This window comes from Euprymna scolopes, chromosome 14 (genome assembly GCF_053919585.1).
Source record: "Euprymna scolopes isolate OS-2025 chromosome 14, ASM5391958v1, whole genome shotgun sequence".
Classification (NCBI taxonomy): Eukaryota; Metazoa; Mollusca; class Cephalopoda; order Sepiida; family Sepiolidae; genus Euprymna; species Euprymna scolopes.
Window position 1 is genome coordinate 48,794,976 of NC_136495.1, and position 25,569 is coordinate 48,820,544.

A 25,569-nucleotide genomic window follows, 5' to 3' on the forward strand; every position below is an offset into this window, starting at 1 on the left:
GACCACTCGATATAACGTTCATGCCGAAGCGGGAGTAAAACCATCAGCTGTCAACACACCCATTCCTGTCCCGCATCATTGGAAACAGAAGATCAAGGAAGATTTAGATAGGGATGTTGCGTTGGGAATCATTGAGCCAGTATCAGCAGGTTCGTCTATGGTCTGATGTTCAAGGATGGTGGTCACCAAAAAAGGGCAGGTCACCAAGAAGGACAGTGGACTTAAAAAATTGATTACTGCAACAATGAGGGAAACATGAAGCGTTACATGAAACATGAAGCGTTACATGAAACATGAAGCATTACATGAAACGTGAAGCGCTACATGGAAACAGGAAAATTGAAGCTGCATATCTATGTTCTCTATCCCCTCCTCCCATTACCCAATCTCTGCCCCCACAAAAGAATGATGACAAATAGTTGAGAAGGCTCAAGGAGTATGGAAAGATTTAGGAGAGAGCGCTGATCAGACCTCCACTGGACAAATGCCAAGAGATCCTCCTTGACCCTTCTCGGCTATCTGACATCATTCTTTTATGTGTGTGTGTGGGGGGGTATTGGGTAATTGAAGAGGATAGAGTGGGGGGATAGAGAACTTATAGATATGTATCTTCAATATTCTTGGTTCCATGTAACGCTTGACAAATGGTAAAAACATAAGTCAGCAACAGTAACTGAAATTGAGAATCACAAAATTCTATGGGACATGAGCATACAAACGGATAAACCCATCCAAGCAAGAAGACCGGATGTTGTAATAATTAACAAAAATGAAAAGTCCTGCCAAATCGTAGACTTTGCTGTTCTAGCTGACCACAGAATAAATATCAAAGAACAGGAGAAATGGAACAAATACACAGAACTAGCGAGAGAAAGGGATATGGATGATAAAACAATCAAGATAGTTCCTATAATAGGAGGAGCACTAGGAACAATTCTGAAAAACTTTGAAAAAAGAATGGGAGAAATTGGAATCAGAGGAAAGACTGGAAAGATACAACGAATAACAATAATGAAAACAGCTGAAATATTAAGGAAACCCCCTGAATGTGGGGAGTAATACACATGAGCCACACGTGTGAACCAGACAGACTGCTACAGAGACAAAACATGAAGAAGCGTTACATGGAACCAAGAACATTGAATATACATATCTATAAGTTCTTTATCCCAAAAATCCATCCTCTCCAATTACCCAATAACCCCCCCCACACACACACACATACACACACAAAAGAATGATGCCAGATAGCCGAGAAGGGTCAAGGAGGATGGAAAGACTGAGGAGAGAGCACTGACCAGACCTCCACTGAACAAGTGCAAAGAAAACTCGGACCTTGGGGAGGCTTATTGCCACTCAAATTTCAGTGGAGACCAATGGCCACTGCTAGCGAGAAATCGATGGTAAATTTGCAAATGCTATCAGAAGAGGTGGAGAGCACTGGAAAACTGGGGAGACTTGTTGTCACTCAGCTTCCAGAGAACATCACAGACTGTTTTCAAGGAAAGATCCTTTATGGCATGTATGAAAGCTCCTTGTGAGCTAATAAATAAATAAATAAATAAATAAAAAATTACTTTTAGTTATACAAGAAGAATGTTTTAATAGATAAAAATAGATGTTAAACAGAATATGATCGTATGCATGAAATCAGAATAGAATATAAAGTGGTAGTGGTTGTAACCCAATCATTCATAATAACTTTAAATATAGAGTTTCCATTTACTTGCCTCCCCAGAAGGGCAGAATTAGATACAAAGTCAGTTTTTAATGTGGAAAAATGCAGTTGTCTAAAAAGCGGCACTTTGAATTGGGACAAAAATAAAAATTGCCTCAGGCTACAAAATGTTCGCCTTCACTGACTGAGGACAGAACAAATGAAATGTAATATCAGACAGATACTACATTTTGATCCCTACCAAAAGGGTTTAATATATATAGCAAGCCACCTAGCGTTGCTTGGTCATAAAATATGCTTCAATGTTATTTTAATTGATGCAGATTTCATATTTATTATTATAGAGCAAATTCTCTATTGATTATTATAGTGTACCCAATATACAGTATTGGCCGCCAGGCATGGCTCGGTCGTATAATATGTTTAAATATGAGATTTTAATTTATGCAGATTTCATATTTATTCTTATAGAGTCAATACTCTATTGATTATCATATTGTACCCAATAAATAGTAATATGTATCGTCGACTTATGTCAGCCAAGTTCAAATGTTTTCAATTTTGACTCGTTAGCAGCTCTTTTTACCAGCTAAAACCAAATCGAATTTGTTCCACAAGCCCAACTCGGGAATGCTGATCATGCAGTGATAATGAGAGGCATCACTCCAAACTCTCGACCTCAAGTTGAAGAGCTTGTAGCAGTCACAGAGAACTATTTTCTCTGGTGAATCAATGCCTCCGTCTGAGTTATCCGGCTACAGGCTGACCTGGCAGCTAACAGGACACATCGATTCATCTGCTCCCTAAAAGTCTTGGCAGAACGTCAGCAGTCAGAACTGGACCGTCAGCCTAGTAACATCTCTTTCGTCCCCTGTCCACCGGACATCTCGCTATAGCATTGACGGTCTCGATTTGAGACAACTTTTATTTAGCTGGGGACAACACTATACTGACTGACCAATAACGACCTTAAAAGAACTTTCTTTTCCTTCTTCCCTTTTAGCTGTCTGACCTGCCAGTTCTTGCTATGAATAAAATACTCTTCATTGTTATTGTTAAAAAGAAGTTTGTTATTCCTTTTGTGCCTTGTTCTTTAATATAATTTATTAGGAAGGTAAAACAATTCCCTCTCCTAAAAATGGTGACCTGCTGAACACAAATCTTCTGAGAACATAAAAGAATGCACAGGACAAAGTTTCTTTGAGACATTTGACAAAAAACAATGAAGACTTCACAAGAAAGAAAGAACAAAGACTGAACAACGAAGATTTTGCAAAAAAGAGAAATCAAAACTTCTCAGCCTCATACAAGAAAAAAAGAAATATAAGCCATTACTCAAAACGACAAAGTACTGACTGGGATGCCATCAGAGATCACATCAGAAATGCCCCATGGGGAAAGATATTTTCTCTTCCTGCAGAACAGTGCGAAAATTAGATCACTGAATGGTTCGAAGCAGCAATTGAAGCACATGTTCCCACATGGAAGTTCTAGCAAACCCCACTCTTCCCAATGGTTTACTTCTATTTGCACAGCTGCCATTGCTCAGAGGCAGCATACATACCACAGATTTATCCGTCATAAGTCCAGTACAAATATATAAAAGTTTGTAGAAGTTAGAAGTAATTGTAAGAAAGAAGTAGCGACAGCTAAGAGAGAATATACCAAAAACACCAGAAAACACGTTGAAGCGCAGAAATTAGGAACTAGTGATTTCTGGAAAATCTACAGCAGTGTAGTAAATAATGGGCAATCAGCGATTCCCCCACTATCCAATAATCATGAGGTTGTTTGTATGGCAACTAAGAAAGCTAACATGCTTGCCCGTCAGTTTGCCTCAAACTCTACATTGGACTCAGCAAACCACTCCCTCCCTGATTTTCCTTTGCAGACAGAAACCATACTAGATGATCTGAAAATCACTCCTTCTCAAGTACATGATATAATAAAAAACCTAGACACCTTAAAAGCATGTGGAACTGATCTCATTCCGGCTGAACTATTAAAAAAATGCTCTGTTGAGTTTGCTCCAGTTCTCTCCAAACTGTTCAACAAACGAATCATGCTTTCCTGATTGCTGTAAAACTGATTCTGTCGTACCAGTTTACAAGAATTCTGGCGAAAAAACTGACCCATTAAATTATTCCCCCATTAGCCTCCTTCCTCTTTTCACCAAAATATTTGAGTTCATAATTAATCAAGCTTGAGTCCACCACCTTACAGTTGCTAAACTTCTGTCCAACCATCAATGCAGATTTAGGCAAGCTTGCTCTACTGCAGATATTCTAACTGTAATCTCTGAACATATATACCATGTACTGGATAAGGCAGGGGAGGGGAGGACAATAGCCCTAGATATATCTAAGACTTTTGACAGGGTATGTCACAATGGTCTTCTCATGAAAATCAGATCATATGATATTACTGAACAAATACTTAACATAATTAAATCCTTTTTAAGTAAGAGAAGAATCCAGGTTGTCCTTGATGGTCGTATGTCTAAACAATATGATATAAATGCAGGTGTACCTCAGGGTCAATCCTTGGACCTTTATTACTCCTGATATTCATAAATGACCTCCCTGATAAAATAGTCTCTGAGATGGATATATTTGCTGATGACACCATGCTCTATATTAGGCATGAGGAGAAAACAAATGAATACATATCCAAGGCAATAGCGAAAACCCTAGAGGAAGACATCCAGTCTGTAGTCGAATGGGGACAAAAATGGAAAATAACATTCAATGCTGCCAAGACTAAGCTTGTTTCCTTTAATAATTGCAAGAAACCTTCTCAACCATCAATAGCTAAAGATACAGTACTTGAAAGTACTTTGTTCAAACTCCTCGGCTTAATGTTCACAGGGAGTTGGAACAGATACACTGAGAACATTGCCAAGGCAGCTACAAAGAAGGTGGGCTCTCTCTACCGTGCTAGAATGTTACTTACAGTATCCTGTACCTCTACAAGGCCACCATTCGCCCATGTATGGAGTATTGTTGTCATATTTGCTACTAGTCTCTCATTCCTGGACAGAGTTCAAAAGAGAGTCACCAACCTGATAGGTCCTGAGCAGTCATCTAAGCTTCAGCCTCTGTCCCATCGATGAAATGTTGCATCCCTCTGCCTGTTTTACAAGTATTTTAATGGTGGATGCTCTGATGAACTATAAGCCGTTGTACCCCCTCGACATAAATACTTCTGACAAACGCGACAAGCAGCAAAGTCTCACCCCTACACAGCAGAGATCCCTAGATGTAAGAAAGCCGTCTACTCCTGTAGTTTTTTTTTCCCCAGAACTGCAGGACTTTGGAATTACCTTCTGGGTTCCTGCTTCCCAACTGTATTGATATGTAGACGTTCAAGTGTAATGTGAACAGACATATTACTGCTCAACTCCCTACACAGTATCCCTTCAACGTATGTCCCTGATAGTAGCCCTCTACATCAAAGTGTGTAAATGTAAAAAAATAAAAATAAATAAAAATTAAAAAAATCCCATGTAGATCAAGTTTCAAGTCTATAGACACAAAATTGACAATACATAGATGGACAAAGTCACTTTCCTTTTTCCACTCTCCCTACATACAAACACACACACACACATATATATATATATATATATATATATATATATATATATATATATATATATATATATATATATATATATAGATATATATATCACTAATACTTTGTATTTTTCTCGGCCCGAAGGCCAAGAAAAATACAAAGTATTAGTGATATATATATCTATATATATATATATATATATATATATATATATATATATATAGAGAGAGAGAGAGAGAGAGAGAGAGAGAGAGAGAGAGAGAGAGAGAGAATATTCATAAAAGCTTTACAAAATTGTACTTTAGAGTTATCTACCCTTTCTTGTGACGTACATTTCAAAATAAAATCACGTGATAACTAATTGGCGCGTTTTGTTTCATTTTTCAAAATTTGTATTTCAAGTGACTATAAATATTGTAACCTATGAAATAGTTAAAATTGGAAAAGTATGATGGCTGACCAACGAGGTAGCGTATCGAAATTTCCCCTGTCTTGGTGGGGACTTTTTGTGGCCTTCAGAAGTGGTCGTAAACCACTGGTGTCTGCCGAATGTTGGTGGCGAGATGCTGCCATGTCGCATTACGGAGAGAAACCATCTTGGGAAGCCTTAATGGTTTGTTTGATCAAAACTACCCAACCTCAAATCAATGAGGACAACAAGCTAATATTGTAAGTATCGGTTTGCGCTGATAAATACACATTTTTTCTCTTTTTTTTTTTTTTTTTTTTTGTTTTTGAAACGTATAGTAACAATCAACAAGTTTTTTTTTTTTTTCATTCATTAAAAAAACCTCGCCTTTTTTTTTTTTTTTTAATCCGCTTGAATTGTTTCACGTGTTTCTGGTCTCCACATGAGTTTAACTTTTAATCTATTATTTAGCATAAGGAGCTTAAAATATAACCAAAATTTTATATATTGGTTATCTTGAACTTTCAGTTCTACCATTGAAACGACTTTATTTCAATTCGATCGATACATATTGGTACGGAAAAGTGGTAAAAACAAACAAACAAACAAAATAAAACGGAGTCCGGTGCCATTTAAAATTTTCCAATACATCGGTAAACACTGTTTTTCGAGCTGAATAAACATGTTACTTTAAATAAATAAAAAAAAACACTAAAAAATATCCAGTTAGGTCTCTGTTTACAATGCCTCCCAGACAGAGTTAGACACCACGGTCGTTTTTTAACGTGGAGAAAAGGAACAAAAATTAATTTGTCTCGGGCGTGAAGTATTTCTCCTCCACTGACAAAGAACAAGAAATTGAAGTGCAGCATCTGGAGAACAGATACTACACTTTGATCTTGAGTTAGGTAGAAAAGTAACTTCTTGCCTTTTAATAACTTTTATTTGTTTGGTTTTTTGACAACTGTGTATAGTAATACTTTTGGCACTTCACGAGGAACGTGGACCCCGCGTAAACGGGTTTTAATTTAATGACTCCTCCCTGAGGTTTTCTTTCGCTTTCCTCGTATATATCTCCTACCTTTTTTTTTTTTTTTTTTTTTGTAAATATAGGGCTACGCTACAACAGAATACCGACCACTCTTTTTTTTTTTTTTTTATATAGAGGTAATCGAGGTCGCTGACAACGAATCAAATAATCAAACCCGTCACAAATTTACCGTTTGCATGGTATTAACCCCTGAATCCAGGGACTATTTTCCGCCATTTTAAGCTTCCATTTACGCTACGCGCGAGCACGCAGTAACATAAACGACGGCAGTTAAGTGCGCCTTCACGTAGCAAACTGCATTTTCACATGGCGTACGAATCTTTTGTGGAACATTTAAAATTATATGAAAAAGAATAAAAGCTCTCCCAGAGGGAGGGGGGCGGGTAATGTCGGAAAGACTTTTTTGGGGGTTTGTATTACTGTACACATAGATTCGAAAAAGTTATCAAAAAACAAATATATAACAAATAAATGTTATCAAAGGGAAGATAAGTTACTTTTCTACCAAACTGGATATATTTTTCGTGTTTTTATTCAATGTAACATGTTTATTCAGCTCGAAAAACATGCAGTGTTTACCGATGTATGTATTGGAAAATTCAAAATGGCGGCCGACTGTCTCTTTAACACGGTAAGTTTGGGAAAAGATGTTATAAATAATAAACTAGACAAAATACTATTAAAAAAACAACCGAATATATGTCAACTTATGTCACGGTAACATATATTGAGCGAATTTCTAACAGTATTTTGTCTAGTTTATTATTTATAATACTTTTTCCCAAACTTACCCTCTCCAAGAGAGTCGGCCGCCATTTTGAATTTTCCAATACATCGGTAAACACTGCATGTTTTTCGAGCTAAATAAACATGTTACACTGAATAAAAACACAAAAAATATATCCAGTTAGGTAGAAAAGTAACTTATCTTACCTTTGATAACATTTATTTGTTATATATTTGTTTTTTGACAACTTTTTCGAATCTATGCGTACAGTAAAACAAACCCAAAAACAAATATATAAATAAATGAGTAAATGTTTATTTTGGTACTTGTCCAGTTTAATCATGACATTAAAAAATGAGGTACTCATGAACTTATTGATCCGTGCTGAAATAATATTATTTAAAAAGACATTTTTAACATGGGGAGGACAGGGTGTTTTGTACCTATTCTGTACTTTAACCTTACAATTAAATAAATAAAAAAAAAAAATCATAAAACTTTAATTAAACTTGGAAATACGATTTAAAAAATAGCGCGGATCAGTAAGTGCATTAGCATCAAAAATGAAAATCTCGAAAAGTTTAAGTTGTATGTATCCGTTATAGAATGAAGTTCTCCGAAAAAGAAAATTTCACTTAATTTCATCAAGTATTTTTTATTTTATTTTTATTTTTTTTTTACTGCGAAAGAACAATTTATGATATTGAGCAAAATGTTCGATTTTTAGGAAGAAAAGCTAGTATTAAATATGGGGAGGGAGTGCCGGCGCTTTAAATTGAGTTATCTCCCCCTGGTGTTTCTAAAATCCAACAACGTGCTGTCATAAAAACGTTTTGTCCACTGTAAAAAAAAAAAAAAAAAAAAAAAAAAAAAAGTGAAATTTTTGTTTTTCGGCGATCTACAATTCGAAACGTATACGTACAATATAACCTTGATATTTTCATTTTTGTCATATCAATGGATCATCAAATCTAAGGGGGATAACCAGTATAAACATAGCAAAAATAAGCATATTTTGCAAGATATAATTTGGGACGCTGAAAAAGCGGAACAAATGTTAAACGAAAAAAAAAAAAATGATTACACACACAAATAAAATTTGTTTTTCTGTTTTAGGTAATCAGTCAGCGTCAGAATGATTAAAACTTTTTTGAAGTGTTCAATAAATAAGGGAAGCATTTTTCTTTGGCTAATTGGACAACAACTTGGTTGATTAACAAGTTTATTTAATTTTTTTTGTTGATTAATTAACATAGTTTCATTGTAACAGGTTGTTTACTTTTGTTTTGTGAACGTTAAATAATAAGTTGATTTTGGTTATATTTTTAAGTTCGTTGATTAACTTCGAACTTATTTCCTTTTCGTAAATTGCTTCAGCAATTTCCGGAATTCGGCCACAGTAATCGTGTAATCTTTTTCATTTTAACATTCTTTCATTGTTCTCATTTCAGCTTCCCAAAATCTACCAACAATCAGATAATTATCCGATCAATACGAAATTTTCAGCGATTATTAAGAGAAGAATGAACTTTATAACAGTGTACTTATTTTTCATAAACGATATATAATTTTTTTTTTTTTTTTTTTTTTTTTTTTTTTTTTTTTTTTTTTTTTTTGCTTACAAAACTCATTGTTTTGAGGGGGTTCCAAATATGCTTAAAATAATCATCTGAAACTGAACAAAACATTATATTGTTGTAAGGGACAGAATTATAGATTAAAAAAAAAAAAAAACTTGTTTGCATACCTTATTTTGACGTCTGAATATCAGGAATTCGATTGTGTTTAATTATCCCGCTTTTGAGTTTTGAAATGTGAAATTCGGTGAATATGTTAAGTAAAATAATTAAAGTTAAGCAAAACAAAAATTTTCTTTTTTTAATATTTATACGAAAAAAGCCATTTTAAAATCTTTGATAAAAAAATTAACAATTTTTTTTTTTAGCGAGCCGAATAATGCATAACCATTATTAAACAGGGCATGCTTTGAAGAATCGATACAAAAAATCTTTTTTTTTTTTTATCACGTTTGAAAACGTTTGCCGCCTTTCGACTATGGTGGACCAAACGCGCTGAAATAATTTTTTTTTTTATTCTGCTTTAAATTGCCCCCCCCCCCATTTTGGGGAGCCTGGCCCCCACACACATACGCATTAAAAACCAAACTCATACAAATGGTCACCCATCTGGTACTGGCCAGCCTCAGCGTTAATAATACATTGAAATTTTCGTCACTGAAAAATAAGTTTTTTTTTTTTTTTTTTTTTTTTTTTTTGTCTTCCGTAGTTTGCTTTTTATCAAGTACAAATTGTAAACATTGTAATCAAATCGACTCGAAGTAACTGGTTGCCTATATGAATAAGTGAAATGATTTGAAATCCAGGTACATATATTATATTTTTGCATATTCTCATAGAAAATCACCCTAAATCTTAGTTAAACAAGAAATAAACAAATTAAGTCTTTCAAAAACTTTTCTTTTTTTTTTTTTTTTTTTTTTTAACTATTTATATACGTTTTTAGTGCAAAACAAAAAATGCCAATTGTTAACTTTTGGGCAAAATTTAACATTGAAAATTTAATTAAAAATAGTAGAAAAAGTTTTACATTATTCTGCTTCCTATATGATAAAATTCAGGGTTTTATCTTTCTGGGGGAAAAGTTACTCAGAAATAATGGATTTTAATAAATGTAATTTCGTTTTAAAAAAACTTGATTTTTTTGGCCATTTTTTTGGCGGTGTCTAATCTAAACCAGTCGCAAATTTACAGTTTTCATGGTATTAACCCCCTGGACCTTGTGATTATTTTGCGCCATTTCACTGCCTTCGTTAACGCTTTTCTCACATGTGTTCGTGTAGTAAAGTGACTTGTCACATCGCGGAGGAATCTTTAGCGGATATTTGAAATAAGTTAAAAAAAAAAAAAATGTTCATTTTCTTGTGTTGTTGTGACATAGTTTTAATGCTTTTTAATTGATCTAAAAGCCACGTTTTCACGAGTAGTTTATGAAAACAATTTTTTTAGGGGGGTTTCAATTATAGAACTTGTAAACTTTTTGACTGGTGCTTCCGCAGTTTAACCGTTTTTCTGTAAATAACGCGCCGACATTAACCAAGCAGAAGAACCGTTTAATATTTCACAAATACTGTTTACATTGAGGAAAGAGCCACCATTCAATGTAAACAGAATTTGTGAAATATTAAACGGTTCTTTTCTCGGGTAATGCCGTTGTGTTACTTATGGAAAAACAGTTAAACTGCAGAAGCACCTGTTAAAAGGTATATAATTGAATATCAGTATTCTTGCAGTTAAGTCCCGGCAAAGTTCGACAACTCTAGAAGGGACACACCAGTATTTTACTAGGTGTGTCAGAATTTTGGGAATTTTTGATACCCCTAACAAAACTGCGAATAAAATAAAACTCATAATTTCTCTTAAAGTGGGTTATTTATTTTCTTTATGGAATATACTTCCAAAATAAATTATTGAAGTCGTTTAAAAAATAAATATTATTTTTTTTATTTAAAAAAGCAAAAAGTGTTTACAAAGTGCCGGCGCGCCTTCATGCAGCCATTTTTGTTTACGTAATGAAATCAATTGAATTTTACGAATTAATTTTTTTTCAATTTTTTTACGTTAAAAATCTATCAATTTTTCTATTTACGATATTTTCAGGTTCATTGTGAAATTTTATGCTCTTTCCAATAAACCGAATATAATATTCTAGACAAGGTTTTTTGCTTTTTTTTTTTTTAATTCACCCCTCTCCCCCATTTGAAATATCTATTAAAATGAAAATAATTTTCTCACCTCAAATTTATATATCACAAATTGGAGATAAAAGATCAATAAATAAAATAAGCTAATTTAAAACAGTTATTTGCAAATTTATCTGTAAAGTCCAAAGTTTAAAACTTTTTTTTTTTTTTTTTTTCTTTAAACCATGTTGATTTTTTTTTTTTTTTTTTTTTTAAGAAACCTTATAATCTTCATATATTGCACAGAAAGTTTCGTTTTATTGAAAAAATTATTTCTATTTCATTCAATGTTTTTTATTTTATAGATATTAAAAAAATAAAATATATTTAATCAAAAACTCCTGTATTTCTTTGAAGAAAAAAAAAATTATTTGACTTTTTTAAGGCAAAAAAACTTATAAGTAAAATGTGACTAGTTTTCAGCTATGGAGCCATAAATTTCTTCAAGCGCAAGGCAAGACTAGACGGCTAATGCAAATGTGTGGTTTTTACGTCCCTCTGTTCATCCGTAGTTTAAAACAAAATGAATCACCGGTTCGACGTTTGGCTAAACACCGTAATAATGTTTACGTAATGGCAGGGTTTTTAAATACTTGTTTAAAAAAAAAAAAGAAAGATACATGGTATTTAAAATATAAATATGGATAAATTCTTGAAGAATGGAACTACCCATTGAATAGTATTTTTTTATAGGTAAGTTATTTTTTGGCATTTATATATACATATTTTATTGGAGCAAGTTAAAATGTGTTGATTTGTAAATCTTTAAGAAAACTGATTTAAAAAAAAAAAAATATTGCATAATTTGCTTTTAAACCTTTTTTAAATTTGGTCTTTGCTCCTTTGAGAAAAAATTAGCGTTTGAATTACATTTTTTCAAGTAGTTATAAGCTTCGAAAAATAGTTGAATTATTAAAGTTCTTATCATTTTTAATGGGCACTTCTGATACACCTAGTATTAAAAAATATTTTGATATTGGAAGTAAGCGCATGATTAAATAAACAAAATGTACATTTTTATATATTTATAACTATTTTTAGAAAGTGTATTATTGTTTAACAGAAAACGAACAACACTTTTTAAGAAATGTTTAATTTTCAAAGTTGTTTTATTTTGTACATATAAATTTATATATTGTTACGTGGTTCATTACTTCAGATTTTATTCTGTCTGTTTTTCTCTCCTAGGGATAAATTTTTACATTAAGTCCACTTCCACAATTTTCTTTAAAATGACTTAAGGTTTTCGACTATACTGAATAAGAAAATCTGGCTATTTTGAACGAAAGCGTTCGAAAAATCGAAATAAAAAATGGCCGAAATTACCTGGTAAATCAAAATTGCAAAATATGAAACGTCAGGCATATGAAACATTCCGGCTATTGGAAGAGAATCGTTCATTTAACTGACATTTGAATAAAAATAAAATTCGTTTATTTTTCCATCTTCTCTTTTCTGACTATTACGTACAAAGTGGTTAAAAAAACAAAGCAAAAGCGGACCTGTTTTATACCTTTTTAAGTTTAAGATGATTATCATAAATTGTAGATCATACTAGCATTAATAGTATCATATTAGCAGAAAATATTTAGAAAAAACTTAATGACGTAATAAGGGGGTTCACTTTCTGGTTATGAGGTTTTACATCATTGCTACCTGACTTATAGTCCATTTCTTTACCTACGTATCACATAACCCCCTTAAGTCATTAAATTTTTTTTTCTGCTAATATGATACTTAAGTCTGTCATTTATGATAAACAAAATGAAAAACACGCATTTGTAGGGAGTGGGAACTCGTATAGGTCTGCCAAAGGAAATATATAAATAAATCTTACCAGATAGGTTTACTCTTCTATCTATCTGAATAAGTTTGTACTTTTTAGTGTTTGTACTCATTTTATGGCCAACAAATGGCTGTTTACTGAACACTTATGCACGCAATTTTTTTAATTTAATTTTTTTTTTTTATTTTTTTTTTTAACCAATAAAATCACCTTTTTATTTTTTGTACCGAAATTTAACAAAGTTGAATAAAACATTGCAAACGAAAAGGAAGTTGTGACTCGTACATTTAATTTAAATTCTTGTGAAATAGTTTTTAAGTTTTTTAGTTTTTCTATAACTTTTTGAAAAAATGTTAAAAAAATTACAGTATTTGTACAGTTTACTCAAGATATTAAAAAATGAAAATATCGAAAAAAAGGTTATTGTACGCATCTGTTTTGTACTGAAGATCTCAGCTGTAAAAAAAAAAAAAAAAAAAAAAAAAAATACTTGATGAAATTTTTTTTTTTTTTTTTTTTTTTTTTTTTTGAGAACTTTGTTCCATAATGGATACGTGCAATATAACCTCCCCCCCCCCCCCGATATTTTCATTTTTTAATTAAACACCCCCTTACCACCATAACTCAAAATGCAAGTGCAAATTACTCAGGACTTCTAGCCAATCATGTTTGACAAAACAAGAACCTGCTAGCTCTGGATTAAATAAAGAGTTCTGTTCAAAATTCCGTGCAGATTACTGAGTTGAGCAGAAAGATTCCAGAGTTTGACAAGATACATCTGAAGAAGGCCAGTGGTCGAAACTTTGTATAAAGTGACAGGTTTCACAACAGTCAAGTTGACCTTTGACTAGAATGTTGCTGATCTTGTGGTCAAAGAGAATGCTGATGATGGTGCATCACTTGAGTCATGTTGCATTGATGTGCGCAGTAACTTTGAGGATATTGCAGTCATCGCTGAGTATCTAACCAAGATATCTGAAAGTTTGCGTGCATTCATGGAAGATCTTGTTTTTCAACTTGGAAGGTAGCATGGTTGTTTTATCAATGTTTAAATATTCCATTTTTTATGTATGGTTGCAGACCAAACTGTATCTGATTGGATTTTTATTCATAAAACGTTTTTTTTTTTTTTTTTTTTTCCTCTCTAGTGTTCCTACATTTTTTGGCTTGGATAATGATTTTCAACGTCTCCTCTTGTCGTTTCTGATCCATCACAGACCTGAACTGCCAGTCGTTATGACCCGTCAATTGGTGAGTCATCTGGAAAAGCATTTGTCACCTCACTGTCAACCATGGATTGTCTCCCTTTTAAACAGTTTGAAGAACTCTTTGGTTGATCCTCTTTTTAGTGAATCCTACAAGTTTTCTGAAAATAACCAAGCTCCTCTTGCATCTTTAATTGCTCTCTTGCAAGATCAAGCAGAGAACCCTTTTCTCCCCAGCACAAACTTTGGTAAGCTTTTCTTACATTTTTAATCGGGGCTAAAAATTTTACACATTTTAGTATAATTCTGCTCTTTTTTTTCTTGAATTTACGTTTTTGTATTCAAATTTTATTAGGCGCAAAAACAATCTTGTAACTTTTTTATTCAAAAAGCTAATTTTAGTGGAATTTAACCCCAAATTAAATAGATGTTGCTTGTGATCCCCCATGTTGGAAAATTCATCTTGGTTTCAAGTTTAAAAATTTTTTTTCATTGAAGCCTAAAATCTCTTTAAGAAATTCCCATTTGAAACCTGATTAAAATGGTAGATGTACATGCATACATATAGGAATGCACTTGGCACAGAAATGTTTCTTGGGATAAGTCTTCAGTAAGTCAAGTAAACGCAATTCTAATTTAATGTTATATAGATTTTTTGTTTGTTTTAGAAAAGTAATAAATTTTTGTACAAATTGTTTTAGCTAAAGAAAAAGTTTTCATAATTGTTAATGAATGGAGCTTTTTAAGTTGTAAGCTGAAAAATGATTCTTTCAAATCTACTTTATAATTCAATATAGATCTCCATGAGACCTTGTCATCTAGTCTGCCGCTGTGATAAAAATCTCTTGTGCCATTCTCATATGAAGACGCAAGAACTCTGTTTAAGAAAGGGAGGTGACTCTGCCTTTTACAAAAAGAGTTAGTTCCCTTTGATCGTGATATATTATCCTAACAATGATATAGATTCTCCGGACTGAGCTAAGTAAATTCTTTAAAATTGGAGCTTGAATTCTGCTCGTTCTTAACGGACAAAAGGTTTAGTATGTTATTGCCAATAGCATAACAATAACAAGTGAAATTTGGCTAGTGAAAATAAAATTTAATTTTTCAACATAAAACCTTGAAAATTCATCTGACATAATTTGATATTAATCATAAAAACATAACACGTGAAACAAAGCTACATTTGAATCACCGCATGAAAATATTTTTAAAAAATGCTCAAAAATTTATTTGTATTGTATTCATTTTTAAAAAAAATATTTGAATTTTTTCTTTTTCAGAAGGGAGATTGAAAGAGTCGACTGTATCATCAAGTTCACTTTACAGCGATGATGACGATGTCCAAATTATTGATATCTCTGAAGATCTTCCACAAGGTACAAATTTTAGTGAATTGTACAATCAATGCTGTATAAACATGTGAAAGTTGGTTGCATGTTTAGTGTATTATATTGCAACAGACTTGGAAAGGACCACACAAGAAATAGGAATTATGTGGTTTGACCACCTAAAATTTGATTTTTGTCTACTTAAAAAAAATGTTTAAAATACAAGGTTCCCTACTGTGGTTATGACTCTTTTTAAGGTTTTCTAATATTAATGTTCATACCAGATGTTGGATCTAAAATTAATCGTTCATACTAAATGTTGGTTGGTTAGGTTTTTATGTCCAGAAATTGGTAACTGATTATCTGTATTCGTTTTTCTGGTGTGGATAATTTTTTAATGAGATAATTTTTCCCCTTATGGCGTTGTACACTGTTTTTAATGTGGATCACCCCTTGCCTCCTTTAAAGAATAAAGCACAAAATAACAATATTTTATTTTTCTGTGAACCTTGAGTGTGAACTCCTCAAACATTCTCATTTAATATGTGCTGTAATGTTTTGCACATGCTTATGATCTTGACCCTGTGTATGACCTTAAATCGCATCCAGTAGTGAGCTCCCAATTTGGGAGCTTTGACGACTAGTGGTGTTAGCGTTTAGCTGCCATTACTTTTGTGTCCACCGAAATGTTAGCATCGCATCTACGTATTAAATAGAATTTTGTTTTTGGATTCTTTGGACCATTGTTCTCATCTTAAGTTTTATTTTAAAATCATTTTGGTGGATGTAACCTCCATCCTTCTTCTGATATATCTTATAAAACTTGGGAAATCTGCACGGAATCTCTAATTCCTTCTCACCCCCTTCCAAAAAGAATGATGCGTCCCTACCATTCATTTATTATACTAAAGCTAAGTTAATCAACGTTTGTATATCTAAGGACTTTTCAGGTATTTTAATCAGAAATATACATGTTAGAATATTCCTCAGTTTTGCAATTGATTTGTTTATTCTAATTATAAGTCGCCCATCTAAGCCATTACCCATTATTATATATATCACTCTCACCCTCTATCACTATTTTTTGATATCTCACTTTTTATACAGTATTTATCACTCTTGCTTCCATCACCAAATCGAAAGTAATAAAGGAAAGAGTAAAGATTGGAATAGTTCATTATAAACAAAAGGGAATATTAGCAGAATCTTTAACATGAAGTGGGTAGTGAGGTATAGCAAACAAGATTAATTTTTGCCTTTTCAATTTAACTGGTCTTGCAAATTCAGTTTTCCTGATTTTAAACAATTTAATTAAGGTTCAGATGATCCAACTGGTCACATTAATTTTTCGTAACGTTCAATAACAACGTAAACTATTCCTCAATCTATCATTTTCTCTTTCACTGTATGACACCCCCTCCCTTTTATTTTATGCAGTTTCTATCACTCTTTCTCTCTTTCTGCTTTTTAAGTCAAAAGTAATAATAAAAAAAAATAAAAATGCAAATAAATAAAAGAATAACAGCACAATTATTGGAAAATTGAAAGTGACTAATTTGGGATCTCTGCCGTTATTTTTATATCTAACTGGCTTTCCAAACTCACTTTTCCTGATTCAAATAATTTCACTTGAGCTCCATAAATGATTCAAATGATCACTATTTTTTTAATTTATTTATTGACATATTTTTTCATAAAATCTTTTCTAGTATTTTTAAGCGACAGTTAGAATTAAAAATGTTTTGTTTTAATTGCAGACAAGGTTTTTACTTCAGCAGAAGAGATGAGATCGGTTGGACAAGAATCAGAAAATGTAAAAGAAACTTTGGAGAATGATTGTTTGGAATTGTCGTTAGAAATTCAAGTAAGTGAAAATTTCTGTTTTGATTTATGAGCATTTAATTTTTATTTTCTCACTTTATTTTCATTATCATTAAGTTTAATGTCTGTTTTATATACTGACATGTGATGGACCAGCTTCAGTTCTTAATTAACCTATCTCTGGTCTCTATCATATCTCTCAAATTCATCTTTAATCACTTTGTCCTGAGTTTTCCTTATCCTCTCTCTTTTATATATATTTTTGTGGAAATATGATTTTTCAATTTAACTTTTTTATATACTAATCCTTAATTTATGAAACTCCATGTATATCAAACAAATGACATGTATGCTAGCTGGACGCCTAGTATTGCCCGGTTGTACAATATGGTTAGACATATTTTAATTTATGCAGATTGTGTATGTGTTATAAAATCAATCCTCTATTGATTATTATATATTACGAGGAATGATTTATCTGGATTAATTTGCAAAAAAAAAAAAAAAAAAAAAAATATCGTTCCTCAAATTCTGTCTGAGTTTGTTAACAATATCACGTCAGCTGATATTTGGGCTTTATGATGAATATCTGGAAAAGTCACTTCTGATTAATGTTTTTATTTTTTTTTTTTGTTTTTTTTTAATATCTATAAGAAAGACTAGTTTTAAGATCAGATTTTTTTCAATTTTTGACAATGATTTGCTAAGATTTTATTTGCCTTGACCAGTGTAACGTAAAATATTCTGTGAAAATTTCTTAAGACTTAAGATCAAATGTTTTCAATTTTTGATACTTATTGGATGAATTTTTGTATAAAACATATCTAAAAACACTCTCAGACATATAAATTACCTTTGTAAAATTTGCAAAAGATAGGCCAGCCATTTTGGAGCCTATAAGGAAGGAACATATGCACACACATACATACACATACAATAACTTTTATAAGAGTGGAGATATATCTGCACACACACACATTATGAAAATATATTTATGACAATTAAGCTATGTAACAGCATCTACATTTCATCCCTGTTGTGGATCGTCATGCTAAAGTGCATTTTAGTTTCATAATTTTCTATGAAAATGGAGTGCAGAAGTCTGTAGCTTAATTGCCATAAATATATTTTTTATAATTCACCTAGATCTAGTATGTTGAACACTGAGGTAAATACATTTTATGTGGATGCATTAAATAAGTTTTGTCTGTAATACTGGCAATGAATACATGGAAGACTTTGAGGTAATGGTGTTAAGATCAAAACCATTACGTCAACAATGTTTACAATATATGGACGAAATATTCATAATTTTGCTTCATTAGGGAGATGTTCAAACATTACTGGATCATGTAAACTCTATCCGTCCATCTATACAGGAACAAAAAAAAAATACTTTCTGCGATTTAGGGTATCTGTATATTAAAAGCCAACTTTTGCTGAACATCTAAATCTCGCAATCTATATAATGTAAAAGGAATTGTCCATTGCCTACAAATATCAAGCAAGGGCAATATGTAGTAACAGCAATGTATATCGAGAGATGGACAGTTGTAAAGAAACCCTTCACCAAAACTTCTATCCAGACAGCGTTTCCTCAGCTCTAAGAAATCTGAACCAAATCCCAAATACATCACCAGAAAACTCCCCAATCTGTATATTATACATAAAGAGTTTGTTGAAAAAATTCAGCATGTGTAATCCATATATCTTGATCGTATTCAGAAGTGATTGACTGTTCAAAAGTATCTTGTACGAGTCAGACCTTCTATGGAAAATGTCATAACTAAGGACCCTATGTGGTTTCATGTCTGGAAAAATATAAAGGTTAGACATGTTGCCTAGTGAAAGTAAGGGTAGAAGAACACTGAGAAACCATAATTTATTAAACAAAAAAGATAAGCTACACTTAGAAAAATGAGTTACATTTGAAATTTTTTTTTTTTTTTTTTTTTTTTTTTAATTTGAAACTTGAACATATTCAAAATGTTAGCACAAAAATAATGCCCATTTATTTTGATCAAATTTTCATTAAAAAAACATGGTTAACCTGTTAGCTTCGTGTCAATATGAAGACTAAGTATTCTTGTTGAGGCAAAATGGCTTGGTACAAAAATATCAGGACGCTGGGTAGAATTTTTTAAGTGGGAATTAACAATATAATGTTTGTACCTTGTGTTACATGAAAAGGCTGTCCCCTTTTCATGTAAATAAGGAAAACATTAGATGAATGGAAAATGAGACTAGGATAAGCCAAGACTCGAACCTTGCAAGCAAGGTTCAGAAATAGATTTAGACTTGGAATGTTAGAATTTCGCTCTTGTTAAATTCCATATAAAATAGTTAGATATTGTTTGTATTGTAAAAAGAATTGTTCATTCTTTTATGAAAACTGAATTAAAAATGTCAGCTAAAAAAGAATGAACAATACAAATTAAGAATATATTGAAAAAATAGGGTAGGTTGAAAATTACGTTAGTTGAGAATTTGTTTGCAGAAGTGTTTTGGACAAACATGTGCTTAGCCATGTGAGTTGGTCACGTTTTGAACCACACATCTGACATCATAGCAAAAAGGGAATTCTCAATAATAGGAGCTAGGTCTGGTTTGAGCAGTCAGCAGAGTCTGTCGGAAAGAGCTGATATTGTCAGAGGAGGGTCCCCTCAGAGGCGAAGGGGTAGAAGTTTAACCATGTAGAACCCATTTGAATTCCTGACGTCATCATTTCGACCGGTCGAATGAAATAAACATCATCGATATTTGTAACTGTTTGTCTTTGTGTTGTCCTTCAACAATTGAAGGTAATGTGTTAATCTTAATATGAACTTTGTGTAACCCCTTCCAAGTAATATGTCCGCTCTTTCATAAATAATGATTGTTCCCCTCCTGTGTTAAAAGAACTTATCACCCTCGCTTTTCGCTATATTATAAGAATCTACAGAACTGTAATATGTATAAATGTCTTCTCTCTCCCCCCCCCTCCTCATTATATATATGTCCACCGTCTCTCCAACATGAATCTCCCCATTATATCTCTTTTAATATGAACGCAATGTCATCCTCTTTAAAATGTACCACTATACAACACTTGTACATGTTTTCACTTTCAGTGCCGATTTTACAAAATAAGATTGTCCTATCACCAGAGACAAAAAGCCCAAAAATAATTTTGGATTATCTGGTATTGCTGAGTGTCAAGAATTTAGACATTACACCTTTTTGAAAATGAAATTTTACAAAATCCAATGTCATAAATAGATTTTTTATTTTATTTTTACTCTTATTCACTCCCCTCAAACAAGGCACAGTACCATTTGGACATAAGGCTACTAATTGACCATATCTACATGGACACTATGGGAAGTGGAGTAGTGAGATGTCTGATCACATTGCACTTGTTCATGCCAATATGGTCAGGGCAGGGGAGCAGGAGATTGGGAGGGAATTCCAAAGTCTAGCAGCTTGAAGGAAGAGTAGGTTTTCCATCATCTAAAGTGCTGCTTGTTAGGTTAATTGGAGGTATTAACCTTGAGAAGGTACAAGTGGTATGATTTTGTCAGAGTACATTCCATTAAAATACTTGTAAAACAGGCACAAAGATGTAATATTGCAGGGATGGAACAGGGGTTGGAGCTGAGTTGGTAGTGCGAAACCTATTAGGTTAGAGACTGTTTTGGAGCCTGTCTAAGTGAGAGACTAGTGGAACTGTCATGTCATCGTTGTATAGGAAAACTGCCTCCCCAATGAGGATGCCTCTCACGACTGGCAAGAATTCCATTTCCTATATAAAATGTATATGTACATTTAATTTCCCTACATATGATCTTCCTATGCCAATCGTATTTAAATTTTATTTTCTAATTTTTTTTACAGCAACAAGTAACCCATCTCCATTTCCTCTTACATCGAACTGAAGATGTGCAAACAGCAACACTTCCCACAGAAATACAATTGTTGATTACTTGTTCGTCGAAACAGGTTTGTTTGCTTTAGTTTTAACTCTATTTGTTCCAAAAATATATTCCTCTATCAGGAACATAATCTAATTGTAGTAGTATAAAATGAAATCGAAAAAATCCTATTTGAAATATTTAATTTATACAAATTGACTAGTGTAAATTTGTTTCTTCGTAAACAAGTTAGCCATTCTTAACATTAGAAACTTAATTTAATAGGTTAAAACTACATTATCTTAAAATTATAATTTTATAGCACTTTGGTTCAATTAATAATTTAATGACCAAAAATACTGTAATAATTGTTGTCCTAAAAACAAAAACATCCATTAGATTGCTTTTTGAAAATTTTCTTGCCAACACCTTTCAAGTGCAAGGTTAGATGCAAAAAAAAAAAAAATTGTATTCTATATTTAGAAATCCTATTACTTATACAGTCACTCCTTTTAATCTTTAAGGATTCCAAGTTCTTTTTATAATCTTTGCAGACTTTGGAATACAGGGTGTTTCAAAAGTCTTGGGAACATTATTAAAAATCGTTATGTTCCCAAGACTTTTGAAACACCCTGTATATTAATATATATACCGATTGAGTATAATGTTCAGAGATTGTGGGAATTTGATAATTTCTCTCTGTATTCTTTTTTTATATACTATTCTACCTGTTGCATCGAAAATGAAGAAATATTTTTAGAACTAATAATTTAAAAAAAATAGTTAAATTATATATCATGCGATTACAAATAACTTTACGTTAAGATATGAAAATTATCTAGCCAGATTTTTAAAGTCGGATCCAAACGGCAATCTAGTCGATGTATCAATAATTTATTAGAATTGGTCTTTTTCTGTTAACTGTTATTGGCATGGATATATCTTATTTCAGCTAAATTTCTTTCTAAAAATACTTTTTAGTGTGACAACTTTTTTCATTACTTAAATATTCTTATGCCATGATTACTTCTATTATGTATGGGTTGTTTCCCTTGACTAAAATATCTAAAAACATACTTTTAAATACTGAAAGGAGGTTTGGACTATTTGGACTACTGTTCTCATCTTGAATGTTATTTTCATAACATTTCGGTCAATGTAAACTCAGACATCCTTCAGGTGTATCTTGTTGAACTCTGTAAAAGTACTTTGTAAAGTTCAGTTAAAAAGTTAGAATCTTCTGGTGGATTGAAGGTTCAATCTTCAGTGCAGGCGACACTCAAAATATAATTGTGAATTACTTAGGACTTTTAATGTTAACAGAATGAGAGTATGCTACCCCTATGAATTAAAGTTTCATTCAAAATTCTGTGCAGATTCCCAAGTTCAATAAGATACACCTGATAAAGGTGTGTGTGTGGTGGTGGAGTAAATCACCCAAAATGTTGTGAAAAAGATAACACTCAAGATGAGAACAGTCTGAATAGTCAATCCTCATCTCAAAAATTCATAAACATTAAAGGAACACAAATAAATAAAAATTACTTCGCGTTTCTTTGTAAGCAAGTAATTTTTCTGTCTTTTTATAAAAGCTGAATGAATCCGTTTTCTTTTATTTTATTTTTTATTTATTTATTTTTTTAGCTCATTTCGTCTGAACCTCAATATTAAAATTGTGCCAAAATATTTCTCCATTCTTGTATTTAATTATTTGAAATAAATTTACATCAATTAACTGATGTAAATAGCCATAATTTACAATAGTGACCTATTTCTTGATAGATTCCACTCTCGTTTGATGACCCTCAACTGTTATGTTTTTTTTCTCCCTCTGTTAAGTGGCACAAGTAATAAAACTAAATAACTCAATATGAAGACTACTATTTAAATGAACAAGAGGAAATTTTATCAAGTAGTAATACTATTTAATTTGTAGCTCATAGAGGAGATAACCAACAGAAAGAGTCTGATTTTAAAATTTTTATTTAAGGTTTAACTATTTGTAAACATTTCTTTTTTCATATTCAATAAATTGACCCAAATGTTTTATTTCCAACAGAATATATTCTGAAAAAGACATTTATTATGGTCGTATTTTTCTTCCCTCTTTCAGCTGCAGCAAATCTGTAATCAACTTGAATTGGAAGTACTTACTGAATCTGCCTTTTCCATACTGTGTCGGTATTTGGTAGAGATTGGAAATGACATTAGCTATGAGAATTGCTTACTCTTGGCTAAAATCTGTATACAGCCAAAGGTAAAATTAGAAGTCCTTTATAGTTTCCATTTGGTCTTAAAATGTTTTTAATGTTTGACAGTATAATTTACTATTGTTGTAAATGATCCCCCCCCCCATTACATTATCCCAAAATCTCTTATGAAAGGGATCACATGAACTGAGAGCAACTGCTGTTCTGTTTCTCTAAGCAATCATTTATAAGAATAGTGGGGTTTTGTAGATGTTGGTAATTTGCATTCTTGCACACTCAATTTTAATACAATAATGAAGCAGTTAGAGAAATGCAGTTAGGATCGTGTTTCTGGAAGTATTCATATTTATGAATATGTGAATCAGATACTTAGATTCCGGGCTGGGGCAACTTTTATCACACAACACACACACACACACATATATATATATGTGTGTGTGTGGGTTCTCTGAATTTTAGCATTTTCTTTTTTTATTTATTTATTTATTTATTTATTTTTTTTAAGAAAGCTAATTTTTCCCTTTTGTAACAGTTACCTCCAAAAATGTTAATCTTGCCGTGAAGACTAAGATTTCAAATAACTCATGGTGGGAATAGAGGAGTTAAGTGTTTTTGAAGAATTATTTTGTATTTTGTCCCTCAGTGTCACTTAATTTTGACTCCTTTAAAACTTATTGGAGTTATTTAGAAAAACAAAGGTGTTTTCTATACTACCCTCTCTCCACACAGGGCCATGACTGCCACAGGTTAGGAACAAAGTTCATCTTGGTTTCATTTATTTATCCATCATCGACTATATGCCATACTGATGTGTGTAACCAAGACAAATATCCTGAGTAACCTACTGGTTACAAACATATTAGTTTTGTAAAGATAAATCGTTGAAATATAATGCTTGGGCATGTCTTTGCTGTAAATACTAATTAGAGTTCACAATTCCCACTACCATCACAGAAAAAAACCTCTGTATGTACCTGCAACGGAAAGAAAGTGTAACAACAATGATAAATTCATCAGGTACTTTTATTTTTATAAAGAAAATTTTTTTTTTAACAAATTTGAGTTTTTGAACAGCCTCTTCTCTCCATTTTAAGAATGGCTTTCTAAAATCTTGCAAAACTTTGAATTATTTGGAATTATTCCTCTTGTCTTTCAAAATGGTGTCAAAAGATCTTTGTTTAGCTATAAAATTTATTTTTATTAAAATAAAACTACTTGATCACTTTGATTTCTAGTATATATTTTCTTCCTGTCATGGTTATGGACTTTCACCCAAATGCTGAAGTGGAATTTCTCTCAACTCTTGATAAACTACTTCCCAAGCTTTCATAACATTTTTGTGTGTGTGTGTGTATGTATATATATATATATATATAACTACTTGATTTACTCATAAAATTAATATACGAAAGTATAGATTTATGCGTAAACTTTAAGTATTTACTTAAAGTGCTCAATACGTAGGTAGAGCTAGTTAGTAATTTATAAAATATATATGGCGATTAAGCTACACTGAATATTCTGCGTTTCATCCACTCTAGGACTCCTCAGGCTTATGCGCGAATTCTGTGGTTGTTTATCGTTTTTATATGCTCCTCTTCTATTGAGATTTTAATTAGCCAATCAGCTTTCTAGTCTCCACCGCGCCCCTTCCTATCAGCCAATGGGAATGCATTTTATCGGACAAAGGATCTGTTTTAAAACTAGGTTAGTGTTTTTTTTTTTTTTTTTTAATTTATATATAAATATATATATGTGTACATATATATATACTAGCTGTACCCGGCCACGCGTTGCTGTGGCTCAGTTTGTTAAAATGGAACACATGTGAAAGTAGAGAAAAGTTTGATTCTTTTTTTTCAAGAGAATGTACAAATTATTTATTTATTTATTTATTTTTTAACAGATGCTCAGAAAATAAACAGAAAAATACTTCCATCATTAATTATGCAAAAAAATAAATAATGTTGATTTAGTGTTTCAATATGCTTATAAATTACGATAAAACTTGCTGAGTATGCACTGTTTTATGGTTGTTGTAAAAATGGAACGGAAACTTAAATTTCGCTTCATTTTAATCTTTCTTAATTTTTTAATTGTGCCCCCCCCCAAACGAATATAATCA

General features: G+C 32.0%; 1 protein-coding gene across 2 annotated transcripts in view; it reads left to right on the top strand.

Annotated features, from left to right (window-relative positions):
- The first annotated feature begins 5,607 nt into the window (after positions 1 to 5,607).
- The window catches only part of LOC145293359 (Fanconi anemia group E protein-like), a 37,077-nt gene continuing 17,115 nt past the window's right edge, over positions 5,608 to 25,569 (top strand). Inside the window, exons 1-6 of one of the 2 annotated variants that reach the window (XM_080139999.1) lie at positions 5,608 to 5,923; positions 14,205 to 14,440; positions 15,476 to 15,571; positions 17,281 to 17,387; positions 21,218 to 21,322; positions 23,348 to 23,491. In XM_080139999.1, coding sequence (XP_079996125.1) covers positions 5,703 to 5,923; positions 14,205 to 14,440; positions 15,476 to 15,571; positions 17,281 to 17,387; positions 21,218 to 21,322; positions 23,348 to 23,491 — 909 coding nt within the window. In that variant the 5' untranslated portion in view covers positions 5,608 to 5,702. Of the gene's footprint in view, positions 5,924 to 14,135; positions 14,441 to 15,475; positions 15,572 to 17,280; positions 17,388 to 21,217; positions 21,323 to 23,347; positions 23,492 to 25,569 lie in introns of both variants that reach the window. The other variant, XM_080139998.1, reaches the window with a different exon arrangement.